The 23,093-nt window shown below is 38.4% G+C and overlaps 1 protein-coding gene across 1 annotated transcript; it reads right to left on the bottom strand.

The window, feature by feature from the left end:
• Positions 1-2,621: 2,621 nt before the first annotated feature.
• LOC121319018 (coiled-coil domain-containing protein 136-like) lies at positions 2,622-22,043 on the bottom strand. Its single transcript, XM_041256247.1, has 8 exons — positions 21,965-22,043; positions 19,067-19,228; positions 18,125-18,199; positions 15,586-15,903; positions 11,409-11,526; positions 10,980-11,310; positions 10,505-10,639; positions 2,622-2,849 (listed from the first exon to the last, which is right to left on the bottom strand). The coding sequence occupies exons 1-8, from the start codon at positions 22,041-22,043 to the stop codon at positions 2,748-2,750; spliced, it is 1,320 nt and encodes a 439-aa protein (XP_041112181.1). The 3' UTR covers positions 2,622-2,747.
• Positions 22,044-23,093: the final 1,050 nt, after the last annotated feature.

Raw genomic sequence — 23,093 nt, 5'->3', positions numbered from 1 at the left:
AGGCAACCAGAAATGTGTGACATTTCAGTTCAAGGATCAGTGAAGCTTTAAGTGTTCTGATTAGGTTTCAGTCAACAGCCACAGGAACATTTTCTAGACTTGCCATTACCTCCAATGGAGTGACAGAGTTATTGCAATAGTCAAGAATTAGAAGGAAAGGTTTGTGGAAAGGGTGGAGAAAAACAAGGCCATAATCAAACATTTAAGAAGGATTACTCCTTGTGTTTGTAGATCCTCAGCAGAGAAATTCATGCAACTGCTCAGTGCATGGAAAAGGTATTTCATTCAACGGTGGTCCAAAAAAACAATGGTAGTGTGAGTATCTGACAGGCAAGTCTTTACGTCAGATAGAACACACAGATGGACAAGCAAAAAGGTTTACAGCCATTGAGAAGCCTACCAATGCAAATAGTGAAAGGAAAGCATGCGTTTAGGTAAATCAAGAAAGGATGTTTGAATGAAGGAAGGAAAATTGTAAGGAAACTGTGTTTGTATTTTTGGATTTGTTATACTCTGAAGTAAGTTTTCCTTTGATTTTGCAGCTAGGTTTATTTCAGGATTGCTTGGACTGCAGGACATGTTTAACCAGCAATTTTGTAAGTTTTGCAAAGTGCTTGTTTCTTTGCATGTTGGTCGTTAAAAGTTAACAACATCAATCTGAAAGGGAGAATAACCCTTTACATTGTTCCAAATAAATAAATAAATACATTTTTTTTTTAAATTCTGTAGCATATTCGAGTGAGCTTAGAGTAGTAGAAGTGGTATGTGAGATCTGCAGTCCAAAATGCCAGGATTGATTTCCAAATGCCTTACAATAACACGCCATGTTTAACATCTTACAAACAGACCCACATAGTCATAATGCTGAGGTGACCCTAAACAAGGCATTTGGAAATCAATCCTGATCCACATTGAAGGGTCAATCGCTAAATTAACAATAATGAAGAATAAACAGACGGATTTAAAAACTTGCTGGGAGCAGCACTGTTGGTATATTGCTTCCCCTTCTGGCTTTTCATCTTTCTTGAAATAATGTGGTGAGTATGCATCCAAAAGGTATTTTACAGTTTCTTTAACGGTCGTCCAAGGAATAGGAGCTCAAGCAACAGGCAGGGAAATGACAAATCCACAGACTGCTGACTAGTTGTCAGGCAGAGGTGTCGTTAAACCCCAATAATATCTCAGGCGCAAAGCCGAGCGGTGAAGCAGCAGACAGAAGTGTTGATGTGAGGGAGTGTTGCCCTTGGAAGTGGAGTGCTACTGAGAGACCCCAGTGAGATCCTCAGGAGAGTGCCCTGGTCAAGCTTGGCAAGATCAGGACAACAGCTGTAGCTACAGCCACCACCATCAGTGGGCTCCAGCTCCCCATAGGCCCCTGTGAACGCAGGGAAACACCTGTCACCCACACACAGATACACACTGACACACTGATTGCTGTTTATACAGGCCACTGAACTCCATATGTGCCATATTCTCTGATCACTCCTCATCAAGGCCAACCTTTATGATTCTGTCAGACATTTGGTGTCCCTAGCTATTTGTAATTCGTTGCGTGTATAATTCAGAAAAAAAGATGTAAAAGTAGCATCTTAACACCCACTTCAAACTGTCCCCTTGTTGGCCTGTAGTCTGTAGTCAGTATCACTAATGTAACGCATACCACATTCTTTTCTTGACCTTCTCATTATATGATTACAAAAATGTGTTGTTTCTTAAGTGATCCCAATGTAATCCCTGTTATGTATCGAACAGATTGTTTATTAATAAAATAGTGGCTTTTACAGGTTGTGGGGTGCTGGCCAGGACGGACTTAAACATATATTTAAAATGAGAAGTCTGCAGAATGCTGGCATTCAGTGGGTGAGACTTTACTTTCAGCTGGATACCAAAGTGTTATTATCACATCAAATGAGAACTGTGTCATTTTGCCTTGGCAGGGGATCCCCTTAATACACTGCAAATGAGTAAAGATTCCGGTGCAAAAAAGGGCAGATACTGTGTCACTTCAAACTTCTACAATTTAATTTAGAGGCATGCCATGCTCTGTCTCAGTTGTAAATTATTGATTGGCTCTCTATGTATTCACTTCTCAGCAGTTTCGATCCAGCAACTGTGGCATTCCTATTGTAACTGCCAAATGACATTCATAATGTCGTGTCTTATTTGTCATGCATTCCCCACACTTCAAAACAACTTACCCATAGTTAAAAAAAAAAAAAAAAACAAGGGTGAAAACATAACCTCCAATTTTTTCAATTTCTATATGGTATGTTGCTATTGTGGTATGAAAATGTCGGTAGCATCATGAATGGAATAAAAAAAAATTAAATCACAAATATATACTACAAATGAAAAAGGCTACTGATTCCTGTCTGTTTTTGTCACACTGTATGCACTATTGACAAGCTACATGAAAATAATGTACGCGCTTGAATTTTAGGATCAATAATAAGCTAAGTGGTGCCTTGACTACATCATCATTTATATAACTTGTTTTCCAGTTAACATTGTTTCAACTTTTATTGTGTGTTTATAAATGTAAATAGAATAGAAATTATTCATAATTCACAACTTATGCTGGATTTCATAAAAAATACAGAACAATTAACTTTATAGTTTTATTTGTGTTTAAGGGGCTTCCTAAATTGAACACTAGAAATAACAATCATCAAGCAGCAGTAACTTTTTAGTTGGACCAGTTGCACTTTTGGAAGAGAAATAAATAGCATACCGGTACCTTGTCACCTCTAGAATGAAGTCTCCGCCCACCAGCACCAAAGTAGGGCCACTATAACAATCATCCCTATTAGGGGAATGGACAGAACAGGTGGCTCAGGGGTAGGAGAGTTCTGAGGAAAAACAAGGGCAGTGCAATGTGAGGATGAAAGGGACGGTGGAATAAAAAAAGATGCAAAACAGAAAAAAGAAAGAACGAAGGAAAGGAAGAAAGAATGATCAAATGGATAACAGAAAGAGACAGATTGTACATAATAAAAACAATAAATGAGGGTACAGGCATAAGAAAGACAATGACAGGGACAGAGAAAGAAACAGAATGTGATTATAATCCAAACTAGACAGTGTTTCTCACAATGAGTTAAACCCCTCACTACAGTTCACGTGTACGGAAGCAAACTGCTTTGACACTGTTTGACAGCACAAGCAAGTTTTGATTTAGTGACAGGGTTAATCACAGGGGTAACAGCAGCTATGGAAGACACATGAATGGCATGAGACACAAAGGTCTGACATTTAACATTTAATGTACCTTTCTTAGGTACAGGCCTATTTGACATGCCCATCCACTGCCATCGCTTACATTGCATCTCTTAGATTCCCAAGAAACCACAAAGTTAAATAAGTTTTATTGCTTTGAATTTAAATTTCTCATTATTATTGTAACTCCAAAGTGTTCTGTGGTATTTATTTAATTCTTGTAACTGCCAATATTATTATTTTTATTATTAATATTATATGCTTGTGTTAATGGCCTACAAAACATTTCAACCAGGCCACCGCAGACAGATCGGAACAAGGAGAAAACCATGAAAAGCTACAGTAGTAATACACGGCAGTATCTTACAGTCAACAGCATCTTTATAGAATGTAAAATGTTTTTAGCTATAGCAAATGAGAAATCAAATTGTATGAATGGGTATTCCCTAAGTGATTGTTATACATCATTAGAGTAATAACATTTAACTAAGAATATTCAACAATGCAGCATAATCTTTACACTACCTCTCTGAAACATATTTTTAGAAAAACACATTTCTACCAAACACTTTTCTTCCACTTATTTTATCATGGAGGTTACTACGGAAACTGTTACTACCACAAGTGCTATAAACGCTTAAATTCCAACATATTTATGTGACCGACAGTGCACCTTATTATTTTTTTTATTTTTGTAATTGTGCATGTTTCACTTTATGATTGGATTTTGTATTTATTATTTTTGAATTTCACTTTATTTTTCTATTTATATTCACGTGTGTTTTTCTATTATATATTATTTGTACTTTGTTTTATTTTAAAGACTGCACTTTACCTGAGTTGAGCATGAGATTTTTTAGTTACAGAACACTAACATACAGGAGGTGCATGTCCCCATTGAAAAGTATTGGCTTAAAAAGCTAACCGGAACAAAAATATTGCAGACTTTGTTTCCCTCCAGGAACGAGATAGCGGGTGCACCAACTTCCTCTGGATAAACAAAGAACAGAATGACGGCTTGATTGAGGAAGTTGTGCTGCACCGACTGGATTGGTTCTTTTTTTAAACCCACTTTCAGTCCTTTTTAAAGGCAGGGTTTTAACAGAGGAGGAGGCAGAAAACGAAAGGAATAAGCAGAGTACAGGAGTAAGGACGCTAGCTGGGTAGCTGAACGGAGCAGGTGGTTGCGGAGTGAAGAAACGAAGAGACGAGATGAGATGAGACAGAACGATATTACAAGTAACACTATTTCCAGAGAGCAGTTATCAATGGCTTTTCCAGGGCAGAGGTGTGGGCCAGAGGGAAGATGTATCCTGGTGCAGCCAGTAGATTAGAGGTACCGTATGTGGGCTACTCCCTGCTGGATTTCAAGATTGGTGAGCTATTAATACATAACAGGGGTAGAGGTGGTGAAAGATGGGTGCAGTGGTGGAGCTGAGTGTTTGCCAGTTTGGGAATGAATGTAATTAGTACATGCTGGAAGGAACTGTTTGGGAGCTGTATCGACATGCAAAGACAGAAGTGTTGGCCTTGCTCGCTTTGAACATAGCCACCCATTGGTGGTCCCTGCACAGAGTGAAATTAATGCAATGGCTAGGATGCCTACAGGTTTTGGGCAGAAAAACTTTTGTGGAGCCCTTAGATCTACAAAGCTCTGTGAGTGTGGCTCGCACTGTGGGGATGGTAAAGTAAAGGTAGAACCCCAGTGCGTGTTTGGAAATTAAATCCCTTCCCAGTGTCTCTGCACAGGTACCAGAAGCTTGTGACTGTGTCTGTCATAGACCCCCTAGATGTGAGGGATCTGACAGGATTGTGGCTGAAAGAAGTCGGCTCTGGAGCGGTTGAGGTGGGAGTACAGCAGGTGAGCACTACTGAGGCTGAATCACAAGAAGATGTGTTGGCAGCCATGTATTCACAGGGTGAGGGATTAACGACCCAGCAACAGGAGTAGTTGTGGTTGCTGCTGGGGAAATGGAGTGACAGGTTTTCAGCCCATGAACAGGGTCATTGTAGAACCGGTGTCATACAGCATGTGATCCCTACCGCAGAAGCTGCATCAATCCGGGAACGATATCGGCTTGTACCTCCCACATTGTATCAGGAAATGAGAGCTTTACTGCAAGGTATGTTGGATACTGGGGTAATTCGGGAGAGTAGCAACCCATGGGCAGCACCAGTTGTACTGGTCCAAAAGAAGGACGGGACCTGTCACTTTTGCACGGATTACCAGAAGTTAAACGCGGTAACCCACATGGATGGTACCACCTCCTTGGAACTGAAGAGGCTCTGACAACCGTAAAGAAAGCAGAGTGGTATTCTACCCTCGACCTTGGAAGTGGATATTGGCAAGTGGATGTCGATCCACGAGATCAGGAGAAAACTGCTTTTACCACTTCTATGGGGTTATATGAGTTTGAACACAAGCCTTTTGGCCTGTATAACTCCCCAGCAACTTTTCAAAGGCTTATGCAGAGGTGTTTGGGAGACCTGGGCACAGAGATCTTGCTTGTATATCTTGATAATATGATTGTTTTCTCTCCCACCTTCGAAGAGCATTTGAAGCACATAGAAACCATGTTTGAAAGAATAAGGGGGTACGGTCTGAAGCTGAAACCGGAGAAATGTAAGTTATTTCAGCATCAATTGAAGTTCTTGGACCGTCTAGTGAGCAACCAAGGGGTGGCGCCAGATCCGGAGAAGACGGCTGCTGTGCAAGAGTGGGAAGTCCCGAAGACCATACAACAGGTGAGCTCCTTTCTTGGATTTGTCGGGTATTATAGAAGATTCATACAAGGTTTCTCGAAGATAGCATGCCCTATACACAGAAAACTGAAGCTGGGTATCCTCCTGTGAATGTTGTACCAAACAGAAGGTGAGAACCAATGGTAAGGCCCCATTTGTCTCAATAGTCACTACTGCTCCCCTAGAAATTGTAGGAATAGACTTCTTGACTTTGTCGACCAGCTGATTCTTATCAGAATATTTTAGTTTTTACAGATCTCTTTTCTCGCTTTGCATGGGCCATCCCCACCCAAGACCAAACAGCTTTAACTACAGCGTGAGCCTTGTGGCACACAGTAATTCAGTCTTTTGGTTGTCCACAAAGGTTTCATTCAGATTAAGGTGTGAATTTTGAATCTAAGCTAATTAAGGAACTATGCAAGTATTATGGCTGTGAAAAGAGTAGGACATCCCCCTATCAACCTCAGGGAAATGAGGCCTGTGAGAGGTTTAAGGAGAAAGGGTGCTTATTCCTACTAGATGCAAGCAAGGGCAGAGGGAAACGCAGATTGGTGGGGGACCACGCCCCAGATAGTTATAGGACCAGCATCATCAGGGGTGCCGGTATATAGTGCTAGGCCAAAAGGGAAAGAAGGCCCAATTAGAACATTCCACCAAAGCCGACTTCACCCCTGTACTTTTTACCGTAAGGAACTGCCTGATAACCATGTTGCTGAATCCAGGCTAGATGTAGTCATTCCCACAGTGGCCCTGATGGGGAGTAGCTTACCCGGCGGAGGATGAGCAAGGCAATGGAGTTCCAATTGAAGCATAAGGGATGGTGCCGGGTTAAGAAGGTCACAGAGTCAACCTGAGGATGCCACCAGCTAGGTATTGGCAGTAAGGGGAACGGCACATGTACAGGCTTTTAAAATGTTTTGATGTTGGTAGTTTTAAGAAAATCCTTTTTAAAAAATAATGAACCAGTTCTGGAGGGATACATCTTTAAATTGTTGTGAGGCAATGCCATAAGGTCCCAGGGATGTGACCTTGGGGAAAAAACAGGGGGATGTGACCCATAGTGCACCTTATTATTTTTTATTTTTGTAACTCCGTGTGTTTCACTTTATGATTGGATTTTGTATTTATTATTGAATCAAATTTTTTTATTTTTCCATTTATATTCACATGTATTTTTCTACTGTATATTATTTGTACTTTGTTTTGTTTGAAAGACCGCACTTTACCTGAGTTGAGCACAAGACTTTTTAGACCCAGGGGAGGTGCGTGTCCCCATTGAAAAGTACTGACTTGAAAAGACAACCGGAACTAAAATATTGCAGACTTTGTTTCCCTCCAGGAACGAGATAGAGGCTGCGCCAACTTCCTCTTGACAATGATAAGCAATGAACAGAATGACAGCTTGTTTGAGGAAGTTGTGCTGCACCCGACAAGATTGGTTCTTTTAGTTTTTAAACCCACCTTCAGACCTTTTTGAGGATGAGGAGGAATAAGGAATAAGCACATTGCAGAAGTAAGGATGGTAAGTGGGTAGCCAAACGGAGCAAGTAGTTGCGGAATGAAAAAACGATGAGATGAGCCGGGCCAAGAGGAGATGAGACGGAATGGTATCCTGGTTACCTGCATCCGTGCGGCGACAGCGAGCAGCTGCTTGAGAGCTACACATTCCTGTGGAGTGAGACTGATGAGCATGGGGGAAAGCAATGTGGCACTTTCCCCCTCGAAAGCTAAGTTTTATTAATATAATTTAGTTTCCTTTTTAATCCTGTTTTATAGCTTATATCCCGTTTTTTTTTTTTTTTTTCAGAGATACTTTTTTATTCCTTTTTGCCTGCATTTGTATTGCATTTAAAACCCAACCTTTTTAGAAGCAGCATATTTAGTGAAGTGCCTTTATAGTGTTACTGCTAAGCAGTATTATAACTCTTACTAGTTTAGAACTATTTCATCTGGCCAGTTTTAGCAACCGTTTTTATAGCCCTGCCTCCCCTTGTTTTTAGCCTATACTCTCTGTGGCTAGATCAGACCCAAGATACTATTTTTCCTTTGTTTTCTTTTTTCTTGTTTTGCAGCTTCCACTGATTGCTGTGGCCTGCGTGGAAGGGATCTACCCAAAGAACTGGAAGTCTTCTGTTTGCAACAGGACTGGCAATTGAATACTGCAGTGGAACTGGCCTATTGGGCTGAAAGACTTGAGTTTTGCTTTCATTCTGTGATTGAATGGTGTGCTGTTTGTTTGATTTTAACTTTGTTTTTTTGTGTGTGGGGGGTGGGGGGGGGACGACTAAATAAAACCTGTAAAATTGCACAACAGCAACCCTCCCTCTTGTGTGTGTTAAATGCTGTCTGCAAAGGCTGCAACCAAGGATTAGACCCTAAAATAAAATACATTATTTAACAAGGTTTCTAGTGCCCATAAATCAGAGGCAGCGTAGCCACGACTACTTAGAGGGTGTGACATATATGCATAGTTAAACCCCCATGAATGAACAGATCTATATTCTCAATCAACAGTCCAGTACACCAGACAAAACAGCTGAAAGATTATGGACTGTTATATAACAACAACAAAAAAACAAAAACATTACATTTATACAAACACTAGGCAGCACAACATGAGGAAGGATAAGCCAAGTTTAAGCAGACACAAGCCATACAGTCATGGAATTCAGCAAGCTGCATGTCATGTGACATAATTATAGGTAGATTTTAATAAACATCATGTGCTGTACAGAATACAGAAAGGTGGAACAAAGCTGTTTAAAAAATTCTTTTTCACATTTTCATTACAGAAAAACCCTAAATATCTACAGACTAGCTCCAATATAGCTGACAATGTAAAATTAACGACAGTTTTTTATACCCTTGTGGTTGAATTGACCAGTATAATTTTACCACAAATAACTATGATAGTAATGCTAAATATTTCCATAGAAACAATAGCTAGGTACATAGATGTTCGTTGCAGATAAAACTTAAATATTGTAATATTCTTTATATATCAGTGAGATGGAAGCTTTAGTGTATGGAAGAAATACACTAGCGATCTCGGTTAACACAGGCAGGCGCATCACACAGGCCAAGACAATCCACACTCGTGTCCCCCGGATGTGAACCAGGGACGTCTGGCACTAAAGCATAGCACCGATACCGCTGTACAAAAGAGCGTATAACAGGCTTATGTCTTCGTGTGTAATTACGTCACCTTCACCCGTGCATGCTACAATATGAACATTGTGTGTGTGTGTGTGTGTTCTATATATATATATATATATATATATATATATATATATATATATATATATATATATATATATATATATATATATATATATAGCGACCACCTGGTCTAAGTGACCACTTTAAATTCCTCCCAATGATATTTGTGCTTTTATTTAACTGTATTAAGTGACCACTTGTCTAATGAGACCAGCGACCAGCAACGGACTCAACCCTGTATTAAGCACCCTTACACAGGGCTATTGTTATAAGAAAAATATGGTTTTAAATGGTACGTCCTAAATTCAATTGAATACGGTAACCATGTTAGCGGTCTTTTATCCATAATCAATAAAACCACAACGCTCTCTTGTAAAGGAAGAGAGAAAACAACGATAAACAAATGGTCCTCCCTGGATGACAGAATTAAAGTTATTAAACTTGTAAAGATAGTAAATGGCAGAAAAACTCCTGAAAGATTTGGCACTAGAAAGACGCCGATACAGCATTTTGAAACAGAAAGAAGGCTTGGGGGGGGGGGGGGGGGGGGGGGGGGGTTGGTTCACGTGACCGTGAAACATAGTCATTTCTTTTTACCTTGATGTCCTGATTGACTGATTTTCTGATTCTGTTTTACCATCTTCATTATTAGAACACAAGAGCAAGCAATGACATTAACCACTCCCCCAGATGCTATTTTAACTTCATTTCGTTCTCGCACTTGCCTGGGAACTAGGTAGCTACCAATGTGTCTGTTCCGTGTTGTGTTATTCTTTCCCGCTAATTTAACAGAATGTTCTCATAATTAGGATGTAGCGGCTTAAGACTTAAAGGCAAACCGTTAAAAGGAAAATAAACACCGAAAAAATTCAAGCCATAATTATAAGAGTATGCAAACAATGTGCGTGGTAATCGAAAAAGATTTTATGATTATGCAGGCGTTGGATTCAGAATGTAATGAATCATATACCTGAAAGGCAGACACAGATAGGGGTTGAAATTTGCAAAGGATTTAAACATTTAGTGTGACCTGAGACAGGGAAGCATTAATTACTTTCACAAAATAATTTGTTTTGTAAATGCATTATCTAAATGAATGTTATTAAATTACATACTTCCTTTTGTTCATATTACATATTCTGGCTTTTACAGTGTATGTAAGACATACATAATTACAGGAAAGCATGTCAGATACAAATAGAAAATTCATAAGTTATGGGCCCTCTTTTAAGAGACCACCTGTGTTAAGAGGCCACTATTAGACTGTTAATACAGGTTTGACTGTATTTTTGTTTTCTATTGGGCTAAGCCAGGTACAATACCTCACCTTCGCATTCTTCCCTGTGAGTTGCTGCATCTCCTCTTGGCACTTCTGAAGCTCCCTCTCCAGCTCAGCCCTTTCCTTCTGGCTGATGCTGTAAAGGCCCTGCAGCTCCCTCAGTTCACCCAGCAGCCCTGCACACTGCACCAGAACAGACATGCAGGATTAGAACTGCATACCTCACAATCTGTCAGTCTATAACTATACTTGGGGCCTCAGAACACTCTATAGGTATACATGGGCAAAAATATGGCAGTGAGGATATGTTTCTTTTATATCAGTAAAAAAATGTGAATAACTGAAAAATGTACAGTACTGTTATATAAAAAATATTACCATTTTATATACTGATACTGTATAAACTGAACTTCTGTTCTGCTCTCTGGAACTTTTCCATGACAGGGATTTATTAAATCTGTTTTCCTGTTGTTGCTCTGTACCACTGTAGAAATATATCAATACGTATTGTAGAAGCATATACCTCATGCTGCACACAAAGAGCTTTCTCTTCAGCTTGCTTCAGTTGTTGTCGAAGAGAGGCTAGTTCTGAAAAGCCTGATGAGAAACCTCCCCCATTTAAGCCACCTGTTGGTGTCATTGGTTTTCCATCAAACGATATATTCTTCTGAATAGATGCATCTACTAGCCTGCAGGTTGAGGTCGACTCTGCTAAAGTCATGTAACTCCCGGTCCTGCCAACCTCATACCCCTCTTCTTCTGTTCCACCACTTAAATCTTTCTTTCCAGTGGAAGGCTTTTCACCTTCACTGCTCAGAGTGCCCTCCTTTAGTGCTACATACAGGTCATTAGTGCTGTGGGGGAACAAAAGTTATAGGATTTGAGTCATTATCTTTTGCTGAAGTATGCAGTATCAACTATACATCTTTGTAGATGACTACTCAGCTCCTACCTCTCCCTGTTTTGTGACAGGTGCTGCAGTTTCCTCAGAAGCTGTTTGTTGTCCTCCTTCAAAGACTGAGACTCTTCCTTCAGGCTCCGACACTCATCCTGCAGCATCCGCACTTCACCTGAAGAGATTCCACATGACAAATCAGTGTGCAAGATTCCGCAAGCTTCACAGCGCCATTACTCTCACAAACATATTCTTGTTAACATATCCTTCAAAAAGTGTAATAAATAAATCAAAAACATGCCTAATTAGATGAACACAGGAGGTCTTATTTTGTCTTCATCTGTTGTTTATTACTAGCTAGAAAACTGACTATTTATGCATTTATTAATTTATTTTAAAAATGGTGCATATTTGCACTGAAGCAAAAATCAAAGTGTAAACCTGCATGGCCCTCTCTCACAGCTTCAAAGCATTCAGGAAATCTGGTTAAACACTGACTAACTTGGAAGGAATTACTGTTGTAAAACTAAAGCGAACCGCTACAAGGTTTTATTACTGTCATAACTAATTTTCACATTTCTTTCAGTAAACATAGTTCCAGACCAAAATGTTTCTATATTAGGTTAGGCAGTTAATGCTAAGCATATAGTAACAGGGAAAGTAAGATGTAGTGTATCCGGTAGTATTAAGGTAGTACTATCTATAATGGTATAAAAGGTACTACTACTACTGTAGTAGTTGAAAATTATGTTGAGAAATTCTACCTGTGTAAAACTGTGTGGCTTCTGCAATAACATTACACTAAATCAAACAGACATACATCAAGCAGCATATCATTTGTCATTCCTTTCCACAGATTACACTGAGACAATAACTAAGCACATGAAAAACATGTTAGTGCAATTCTCCAGCTCTTATTTGGTTTTAGTTGGTTTTCATCCTGCCAGATGAATTAATTTCAAAGAAAAACAGAGGTATGGAAACAGGCCAGTTTTTTTTTCCTTGTATAAATTGTTTAATTGACCAGAATCCAAATGTATGTTTGTACTCAGTGGCTTAGCTACAGAAGAACAAAAGACAGGGATCCGTTACTATACTTATATTTATATATTCTTTTGCAGACTTTAAAGATTAGCCATTTGGTACAGAAAACACAGTTCTGCAGAATGTAACCAAACCTATTGGTGAATGTTTAAAAGGACGTCAATGAGTCATAATGAATTAGAAGTACTTCCATGCAACTTTAAAAACAAAAACAGAAGACGAACCGTGCCGAACCAGAAAATCTAAATGTTATACAGCACCATAATGAAACATCATTAGGTGAGCTCTTTGTTAAACTGTACCCATTTTAGATATAAGTACTCTTTTAAATCAATATGCATTAATCTTGTCAAGCTCTACTGAATCATCTCCAATTGACATTTCTAGTTTGAGAGATGCTAATCCACAGATCCACCACCTTTAGTACTAGCTGGCTAGCTTTACTACCATTAACTGTCCAAAACATGTCACCTGTAACTGCTTAGTTAAAAGCCCCATAAGCCAGTTAGCAGACCATTTCATTGTCTTGTTTTTGCATGTTTTATTTCTTGTCAATTGCACGCTTTACATCTTGTCAATAACATGCACTAACATATACAAATACACACTGGAATGATTTGCATTGCACACAACATGCTTGAGTGTTAGCAATATCCAAAGAAATAAACATTGAATCAACTGATGACTGAATGAATGATTCAGCTCTCTGTCAATCCAATTGCCTAAAATGAATCCACATCTGGCTGGGAAGCACGACAGTCAATTCTATGGAACAAACTGATTAATTGTGAGTTGCCAAAGCTAAAGAAACTGGGCTTCTCCTATTGCATTCAGCTTTAATTCAAAGCTAAATAAACTGGGCTTCTCCTGTTGCATTCTGCTTTAATTCAAAGGTTTCAAAGTGATCATAACTCCAAAACCACTCTGCCAGACTCAAAATGTCACATTTCACAAATTTCACTTTTCTATGTTCATCTTATTTCACTTTTACTGTTGATATATATATATATATATATATATATATATATATATATATATATATATATATATGCATATTATATAAGAAGATCTTAGAGACATTTATGTGTGCAAATTTGGTTTGTCAGAGATGAGTGCTAAGCAGATGCATGTTTTAATGTCAAAGTGCCTCTGTGTCATCATTCTCATATCAAAAACAAATTAGGAGGAAATTTCTCCTGTGGTTCAGAGTTCTGTGTACAAGAAAAGAGTCAGAAGAGGCAGGCGTGCAAATCAGTCTAAAGGAGAGGTGTGTGTAAAAGTTCATTGCAGACAGCTGTTGGCAGTGATATACAGTTTAATCACTATGATAAATTATCAAAACACATATTTAGTGGATTATCACCTCATCTATCGACACTGAACTGTGGTGAAATAGTGTCTTTTTTATACAGTAAAGTTCAGATTTAATTTAGACTAATGGCATTAACAGCCCTGCTGTCCTGTCATTTTCTTGTTAGCTCTTCTTAGCTCTCTATACGGTTGTTAGCATTCCATTCCATGCTCCTTTACCAGCTGTTCCCCCTGAAGTAGGTGACAGGAAATACAAAGTGCCTGCATTATTCAAAACAAACTTACAGGTCGTGCCCACTACTCGAATGCCATTTATGAGGACAAACTCTCAAGAGCAAGGACTGCATCCTAATTATAGGTTTCAAAATGCTGACAACAATATCGAAATCACGTATTCACAAACAAAAACACATACATTCTATTTGCGTGATTTGTAACATTTTTGAGGTGCAACCGTATCAAGTTATTTTGGGATATGATAGTATCAGACTACTGATATCACCCTGGCATACCAAAGACTACTTAACTATCTGTCACTACTGCAACGGCTTTTACATGTTATCATATGTTGTACAGTATACAGAGAGACTATTTATACAATATACCATCATTTTCTCAAAGCATGTCACTTTGACAGAGATGTTTATTTATTTATTTTTTTCACAAAAACTGTTTTTGCTTAGTGCATCTGGCCTAAGAGAGCCTTAATCTGGTAGATGGCCCTCACACATGAGACTCACTGTGTGTTTACCATTAAATACAAGTAATTTGAGAGAGTCTGTGGCAATGCTGAGAAGGTTGCATGTATTGATATTAGTTTGTGTGTGTGTGTGTATATATATATATATATATATATATATATATATATATATAAATATATATATATATATATATATATATATATATTGTTTAAGTGTTAGATTCTGTATACAGTATGTAAGGCCCTTGTAGTCCTGGTCTTTACTCCCTTTTCCAAATTGTTTAATTGAACCAAGTAAACCTCCATACAGACCCTGAACTAGTCAATTATATCATTTTACCTGTTAAACATGGAGTGGAATGGCCCTCCAGGACCGTAATTGGACACCCCTGTGTTAGAACCTCCGATAGAATTATACGTTTATATATAGATTTTGGTTAGTTTCAGTCGGGTATTTTAGATTGGTATGTAACTTAAGAACTGTGCGATACATACTGGTAGTAGGATGTGAAGACCACAATTTATATAAAACAAGAAGAGTATAGTTCACTTAAAATGATGGTCTTGACTTGATTGAGAGGGGATTATAATGTAGTTAATTTGTTCCCAGAATAATTCAATATGAAAGCCAAGTGCACTTGAGTTTAGTTGCCACCAACCAGCATAAGAAAGTGTGGCAGTGACTAATATCTCTATGCATATGTGGCAGGCTGGCGAGTGGACAGAGGCCCAGAGAAAGACTGCAGTTAAAAAAATATATACTTTTATTATAAATTAACGCAAAATAAACGTGCACAGGGGCAAAACAAAGATGTTTAAATACAAATACCTAAACAAAGAAAACAAAACTTACAAAAATAAGGTTTCCAGGCTGGGCAATGCCTTCACTGGATTCAAAATTTCAAAACCACAACCAACTTCAAAACCACAAACAACCAAAAAACCACCAACCTGCTTCCTCAGCTCCCTCCTCCCTACTGGGAGGCTGAGGCCTCCTTTTATGCCAGGTGGATAAATGATAATTGATTAATTACATTAGTTGATTGCTCCCACCTGGGGCAATCAACCTGGGCAGGAAGGAGAATTTAACTCCATCCTCTGCCACAGCATATAAAAAAAAAAAGCGCCAGCCTGCTGGGGATGCCAGCACTTGATGTACAATGTACCGTATCTGCTCACCTTGCAGCGGCTCCCCCTCCTCTCTGTCTTGGGCGCTGCCCTGGCTCTTCATGCGGATCTCGGCCCGCAGGCTGGTGATCTCCAGCTCGTACTCCTGCCTGGTGGTGTGCAGTCTCTGCAGCTCGGCGCGCAGGCGGCACAGCTCCTCCTGCAGGCTGGCGATGTCATTCTCCCGCTCTGCCGCCGCCTCCTCTGCTGCCTGCTGCAGCACCAGCACCTCCTCCTGCGCCACCCGCAGCTCCTCCTGCGCCTCGGACAGCTCGCTCTCCTTCTCCTCCTCCAGGCTGTCTATCTCTTCCTGCACTGAACGCAGCTGGGCTGAGCAGAGACAAGGAGGAATAACATTCTAAAGCCCCCGCTTATATGTAATATTTTAAAATGAGAATTATATGTTTACAGATTGCCCTTAACGCGCCAGGTGACTCGACTCTTTGTGTTATTTTACAGGCAGTCCTGTGTAGTAACAGACTACCATATAATCTTTACAACAGAACATGAACCCTGTGTATAAGAAGCACACTGGTTATATTAAGCATTGGTTCTATAGAATAGTAAAATGCATAAGGGATAGAAATGATCCTAAAACGAACTTATTATTTTTTAAACGTACCTTATAGAGGTTAAAGCTCCTCCATACACCCCCCCCCCCCCCCCCCACTACATGAGTTTTGTCAAATGACTTTCTATGCAACTGTTGATACAGATTGAGTTGGTTCCAGCTAGTCACTGATTGGATGGAATCTCCTGCACTAAATAAAATGGCTGAAAAACACAGATCCATTATCCCATTCTCACTTTCTATACTGTGTTTGCACCTTGGTGAATAACAGAACAAAATAATTCTAATATGAATAGAGTCTTACATGTGTTATGAGTTATGACCCACCCAATTGAGACATTTCTGTTCTCTCTGCTTTCAAACTCTGTTACAGAATGTCAAACAAGCACATTCAAAGAGTGCTGTTTAGTTTGCATTTAATTAGAGCACAGACGATAGAGCTGTTTTACACCATATGTGTGGAATACCAAAAAAAGACAAATTATCTGTCAGAAGATCTAAATTCCAACAGCATATGAGGTCAATAAAAAAAAAGATTATCGTTACAGCGTCTCTCTCAATTTCAATAAATGTCTTCCTAAGTAGTTTGTCTGTTGAGCATCCCAATTTAGCAGTAACATTTTATGATCAGTGTTATGTAAGGAGTTACTTGAAAGGTACATCAGTGCCCTTAACGATTTATTGACCCAGCAACTGAGGTCTGAACCCTGATTCAGAGACCAGCACAATATCTGCAATGGCAAAAGAGCTGGACTTTAGCAGCTTTATATTACTCAACCCAATAAGCTACTGGGGAACTTCATTATCGCTTCTAATTCAGATGTAAATACGTAAGAACAAACAATGTATTTCAAATAGTATTCATATGAAGTAAACTAAATTAATGACACATTTATCATGTATGGAAAGGTCAGCAGTGCTACATAATAACTGTCACACACCCTTGCAAACTCTCAGGGTAGGAACAGATGGAGATGTTTCTTGTTGTCTTAATACACAAGGGTTTGGAAAGGTTAAGTGGAGATGACCCAGGCTGGTGAAACCATCATTCAGTCGGTCAGCTGTTTAAATGTGAGGAAGCTATTCTTAAACCAGGATAATGGCAGCCAGCCAATAAGAAAAAAATTAATATCTTCTTTACCAAGGCCTGGCTATCTAAAAACAGTGCTTTTGCAGACATTTTGAAAAGCTTGCTGCACAACTGCTCAGACTGGGTGCAAAGTATTTATGTCTTACATCTTACAAGGAGGGACTGCCACCTGCCATAGTATGCAGTGCAATATGGAACAAATGCAATAACAGTTACTGATGGTGGTTTACAGAGGGTGGTGAATAACTTGCAGAATGTAAACCACTTAAGACAGAATGGAAAAACCAGATCTGAACTCTTCTCAGTTTTGAGGGATACACCACTATACACCTCTACACCTGCTGATTTGTATTTGATTTATTTTATTATTTTATGTTTTAATTTTACCTTTTAAGATTTCACACAAAAAATAATAATAATAATAATGGCTTTTATGTACTAAAAAACAAACTAACTATCAAAATTGATGATATTTAATGCTAACACTACAAAAAAGGCATATGTTATCTTTATCACAGTAGTTGGTTTTTTTATTTTGTACTTTTTAAAAGCTGCTATAAAGTTAGTGCTGCCATAATTTCTAAAAAGCAAATATTCTAGAAACATAAATAATCTGATTTGCTGATCTTAATTTAAACACATCTATTGACACATCAATGTATTACTCTATATAAACCTAATACAAACAAAGGTAATTTGTAAAATCACTGCCATTAATCATGAATTCATTTACTGTCTAATCCATTTTCCACATGGGTGATGGTTGACATGGAACCCATTTAGCTCTTCTAGTATAAAATGACATGTATCAGAGTGCAACGTAACTTATTACTGCTGGTTCTGTTTGAAATGGTATTGGTATTTATATAGGACAGTAAAGCTCAAGTTACCTTGTAATCTCTGTATCTGCTTAGTGAAGGTCTCAGCCTGATGGGCACTTGCCATGCGTTCATCCTCTAACAGACCTGTTTGGGGTTTAATAAGGGTGTTGGCTTAGAGGTGAAAGATGTACCATAAATCAACCACTCGCAAAGCCAATGATGAAGGGTTACATTAAATAAAAGCACAACATCTTCTTTGTTATTTACTTGTTTCATGTGATGTGGTCTACATGAGTGAAGAAGGAACATTATGACTTGTTCCAACTGCCATGCAAAAACTCCAAGAAGTGAGTAAACCCCAATCCGCTAACCAGATCTGTGTGCTGTACTATTGGTCTTTGGAGATGTCAACAACAGTATAGATAAGCGTCATGACATGATTTGATTGATTTTTTTTTTTACATGTGAATTTGTCTGCTGCCGTTTGTGGGAAATGATTTTCATGGCAAATTAAAGTGGATGGTTTACTGGATCCCCACAGCTTTTCAGTTAATTGGAATGTTTTTTTTTCTTTTGTTTTGGGTTTTTTCTTTTTTTCTCACAAACTACTCAGTGAAGCAGCCTTTTATACTCATATCCTCTTGGAAAAAGGCGTATGTCAGTTTGTTTTTAAGCATGGGTGCAGGGGTGACTATAGAACACTTTTATGACTAAACATAGATTAGAATAACATGGCTGTGGGACAGTTGAGGCCAAAAAACATGATATTGGTACATTTCAACCCACACCAATCAATTTATCTTGTATCAATTTAGAATATATATATATATATATATATATATATATATATATATATATATATATATATATATATATATATAGTATAGATATATTACCACCCCTACATGTAACAGTCAAAATAGAGAAAAGAATGGAACTTGGAGGTCCTTCGGAGAGAGCCTCGAGACTCTCTCAGGGTTCCCAGAGGAGGTCCAGCGCTCGTGAGCATACTTGGACCCTGGGACTCAACTCCGCAGTACGAGGACAAGTGACACTGTAGTGAGGAGCGTAAGCACAGGGGGGTCAGAAAACTTTGGTGCGTGGGGACCTCAAAGGTTGCGTTTTCGAACGCAATACTGTCCTCAAGTCCGGAGAGCTCATTATAAGACTCCTCTGTTTAGAAGAAGATAAATGTTACCTACTGTGACAGAGATTGAATGATTCTTGGTGTTAGATCTTCCTCCCGACCTGTGAGGGCGCTGTGTAAAGGGAACAGAATACCCCGAGCTGGATGGCCTGACAATTCATTCCCAGGGTTAGTTGGAAGTTGGCCATTTATAGCTATAGTACACTATAAATCATCGACCTGGAAGGGAAACGATGTGGCATCCATGGATTGGAGGAGCGGTTGCACTCGTTAACCAAGGGGTCATGGTTGACGGTATTTAAGGGGACATAGTAATGTGATCTTTTCCCTTTGTAATGGTTAAAGGTAACTGGAAAGAGAAACTTGTGGGAAATTGTTAGTGTTTGTTTTGTTCTGTCATGTCTAAACAATGCACTGTTTGTTATTATTAGATGGCTGAATGCGGTCTGGAACTGTCGCCAAAGACCAACACAAAAACCGGACAACATCACTGCATCAACCCATGGATTATAAACAGAGCAATACACACTGCTGTAGTGCCTGTTAACATTGTTATTGTTTGCTGCTGTTTAGCCATCAGGCAATTATAAAAATAGAAGACCATTATACCTAGACTATCACTGTCTGTCTGATTATTAATCACCTGCACACAGTTAACGACTTTGCCACACCTACCTATGAAAGCAAATGTGTCCCAATGGTTATGTTTTTAATATTCACTATAGAGATTAACACGGGTGTTAATATTAGGTGTACTGATTCTATAAGTTGTATTTTGCTGGCTGAGAACAAAAATATGGTAGTTATGAACATGGTCACTTAACCAATCATAATTCAATTTCTGTAGTTCTGGTGTTCTTGTGCTCAGTACTAATACATGTTCAACTGAACCAGCATGGAGCAATAAACTGCTAACATTCTTTACCTACAACTCACAGTCACACTTATGTTTCTCACTGTATTTGCAGAGATTAAGGTTCTCCGAATGAGATTTCCATGCAGTGTATGTAAAATCTGTAGCATTGCAGAGATACCACTGTAGCATAGCCAAGTAAAATTAATTCAGCTGGCTGCTGGATCCTGGCTCAACATACAACATATCAATCACCCTCTTCAACAGTCAGTCGGGCAAGAAAAAATGGTGTCGTCATGCAGATGGAATATTAGATAAGTACACAGGGTGGGCCAGGTTCAGGAAAAGAGCGCCTCTCATCCCCTCCACCACTGACCTACCACCATCACCATTCCTCGTCGCTATCATAAATTATCCAGGCAGAAGGCTTAATCTAAATATAGCATGCCTCTCATCACTAGTATGATTGCTTCTCTTATGCTGTCACTTCAACACTGACAGGTGCGTATTCATCTCAAGCTTATTTATCTCCTCAGACTTCAATGAAGCTTTCACCTTTTGTTTGCAAATTTCTTGGGCTGCTGGGGCCTTGGACAGAAGCATGGATTTTGATAATATTAATTAAAAACATTATTATTATTATTATTATTATTATTATTATTATTATTATTATTATTATTATTATATATATATTTTTGCTGATTCTTCAAACTGCTAAATATGTATCACAAATGCTGACATACTAAAGTTATATATTCTGCATTAAATATGTTTTCATAGTTTTAAATTGTCCCTTAGCAATCATAATTCAGATGTGTTATTAGGAACACATACACCAAACTGTTAATACCAGTGTACGGTATTTTATATAGTATTGTAATGTCACCTTTTAAGGTGTTCAGTGTGTGGAAGGAATGGAGGGCACATAGAAAACCTATAAAAATCATGTATTTTAAGTTGCTGAGCACTCCAAAGTTCAGCAATGAAAAGAGCTATAGTTGCTAGGAAACAAGCATTCATCTTAATTCCTGTTTATGAGCTTCTCATGCTCCACTATTACACGTCTGAATGCAAACCTGTCACCAGTGACACTCAGAATTTCAGCTTGGAAAAGACTCAACTTGACTCTACAGGGCCAAGGTCAGACATGTAATTGTAATATCCCAGATCTCATAAAAAAAATGTATGGTCAGTAAAAATCATATATAAGAAATCAACCACTGTTACGGATTACTCAGTGTTCTAGTACATCTTCTCCTGTGTACAACTGTCCTATATATATATAAAGTAGTAAACCTTACATCATTAACTATGTAGTAAATCGCAAACACATTGATAGATTTAAAAATAAATGAGTATAGTTGCCATGGCATCAAAAGCCTATAAGTACCTTTCCCTTGAGAAAGGTTTGTTAAATATACCGAAACACTGGGAAGTTGGGTTTTTATATAAATCTAGAATAATATATGATCTACAGTGAATTACAAGTAAGTAATTGTATTGATACAAGTATTGTATCCAGGGGTTCCTTTGCGAAATGTTGCACTTTTTTTTTGTTGTAATCATGCAATACAACTGGTTTATGTCAAAACCATGCAATAAGACTTTTTTGGCATGGGCCAAAATGCAAATATAGGTCCTATACATGTAACATAAGCCCTATACATGTAAATATTGTATGCTGTGTCTTGAGTATCTCCTATTATAGAAAGGGAATGCCACAGAGTTTGAGCAGCCCAAAATGCAAAAGAACATATTTTTATACAATAAAAGCCACCTTACACACACCATGACTAAATCAAAACCTATTACTTAATTAAACTCTAAGACACAAACCCCACTATTCTCTTTTTAAAAAAAAAAGATGGTTCGGCTTTCGTAATGGAAGGTAAAACAAAGTGAGACTAACGGCTAGTTGCTCCGTAAGCTTCAGCAATCACCGATTTACTCCATGGAACCTCAGAGGTAAAGGAGGAAGATCTTGTCATTAACATAAACACAAACATTTTAAACACTTTACCTGCTTAAAATACAGTATTCAGAGGCGTAAATCATTTTGAAAATTAGTGCTAACCTGTTTAAAAGTTTAGCATCAGAGAACTTACTGGTGCTAAATTATCAAACCCATCCTAATCAAGCTTCGCCTCCACAACTTCCCACATGACACAAACCCTCTCTCCTGTGTATGTGTGTGTGTGTGTGTGTGTGTGTGTGTGTGTGTGAACAGTCCTGACCCAATGAGAAACTATAATCATCATCTATGGTTGCTAAGGAATAAAAAATATGTATACATGTATCAAGAATTGTAGCCCTATATAAAACTGATGTATATTCACTGTGAGCATCTTTTCTTTAGTTTGGTTTCTAGAGGATTACTGCACTTTTCATTTTTTAGAAATAGAGCAGTACATTTTAAAGCTAAGGATTAGCCTCTTCCTACAGCAAATCTACACTAATGATGAAATCCCACTTAAGGGAATTGATAACTATTATACATGCAAAAATTAAACCTGTATGTCTTAGCAGTCTACATGAGCCTTGTATGTCAATAAGGAAATCATACAGACAAAGCATGAACTGAATAGTTCCTAATATGAAGCTGAAAAAAAAAAACTTTCATACATCTGAGACATAGAAAATAGCATTGCTTTCACTGTACCAATTACTATTCACTTTTAAACCTTTAAACATGATTGCATTGTTGTAAACGTAAATACAGGACATTATTTAGACAATATCTATTTCTGTAAATGTTAATAAATTAAATGCAAATGTAATGGACTGTGTTGTGTGACACACTGCCATTACAGATTCTGTCTCCTGTCAGTGACATGAGATGAGGTTTAATGCTCTAAACCACAAACGCAGATGAGTCCAGCTCTTTTGCATAGTGGTTAAGATGCTCATTTGCACTGGGCAGGATCTCAGGTTTTCTTCCAGCTTCCACCTTGTTATATAAGTCATGAACAACAGCACCATACTAGAGCAGTGGAAATCAAATCAAATACAGCGAGAATTAATGGGATGGTGGGTGGCAC

Source organism: Polyodon spathula, chromosome 7, assembly GCF_017654505.1.
Source record: "Polyodon spathula isolate WHYD16114869_AA chromosome 7, ASM1765450v1, whole genome shotgun sequence".
Lineage (NCBI taxonomy): Eukaryota > Metazoa > Chordata > Actinopteri > Acipenseriformes > Polyodontidae > Polyodon > Polyodon spathula.
Note: the sequence above shows the minus strand (reverse complement) of the source record. Positions and strands in the feature narration are given on the sequence as shown.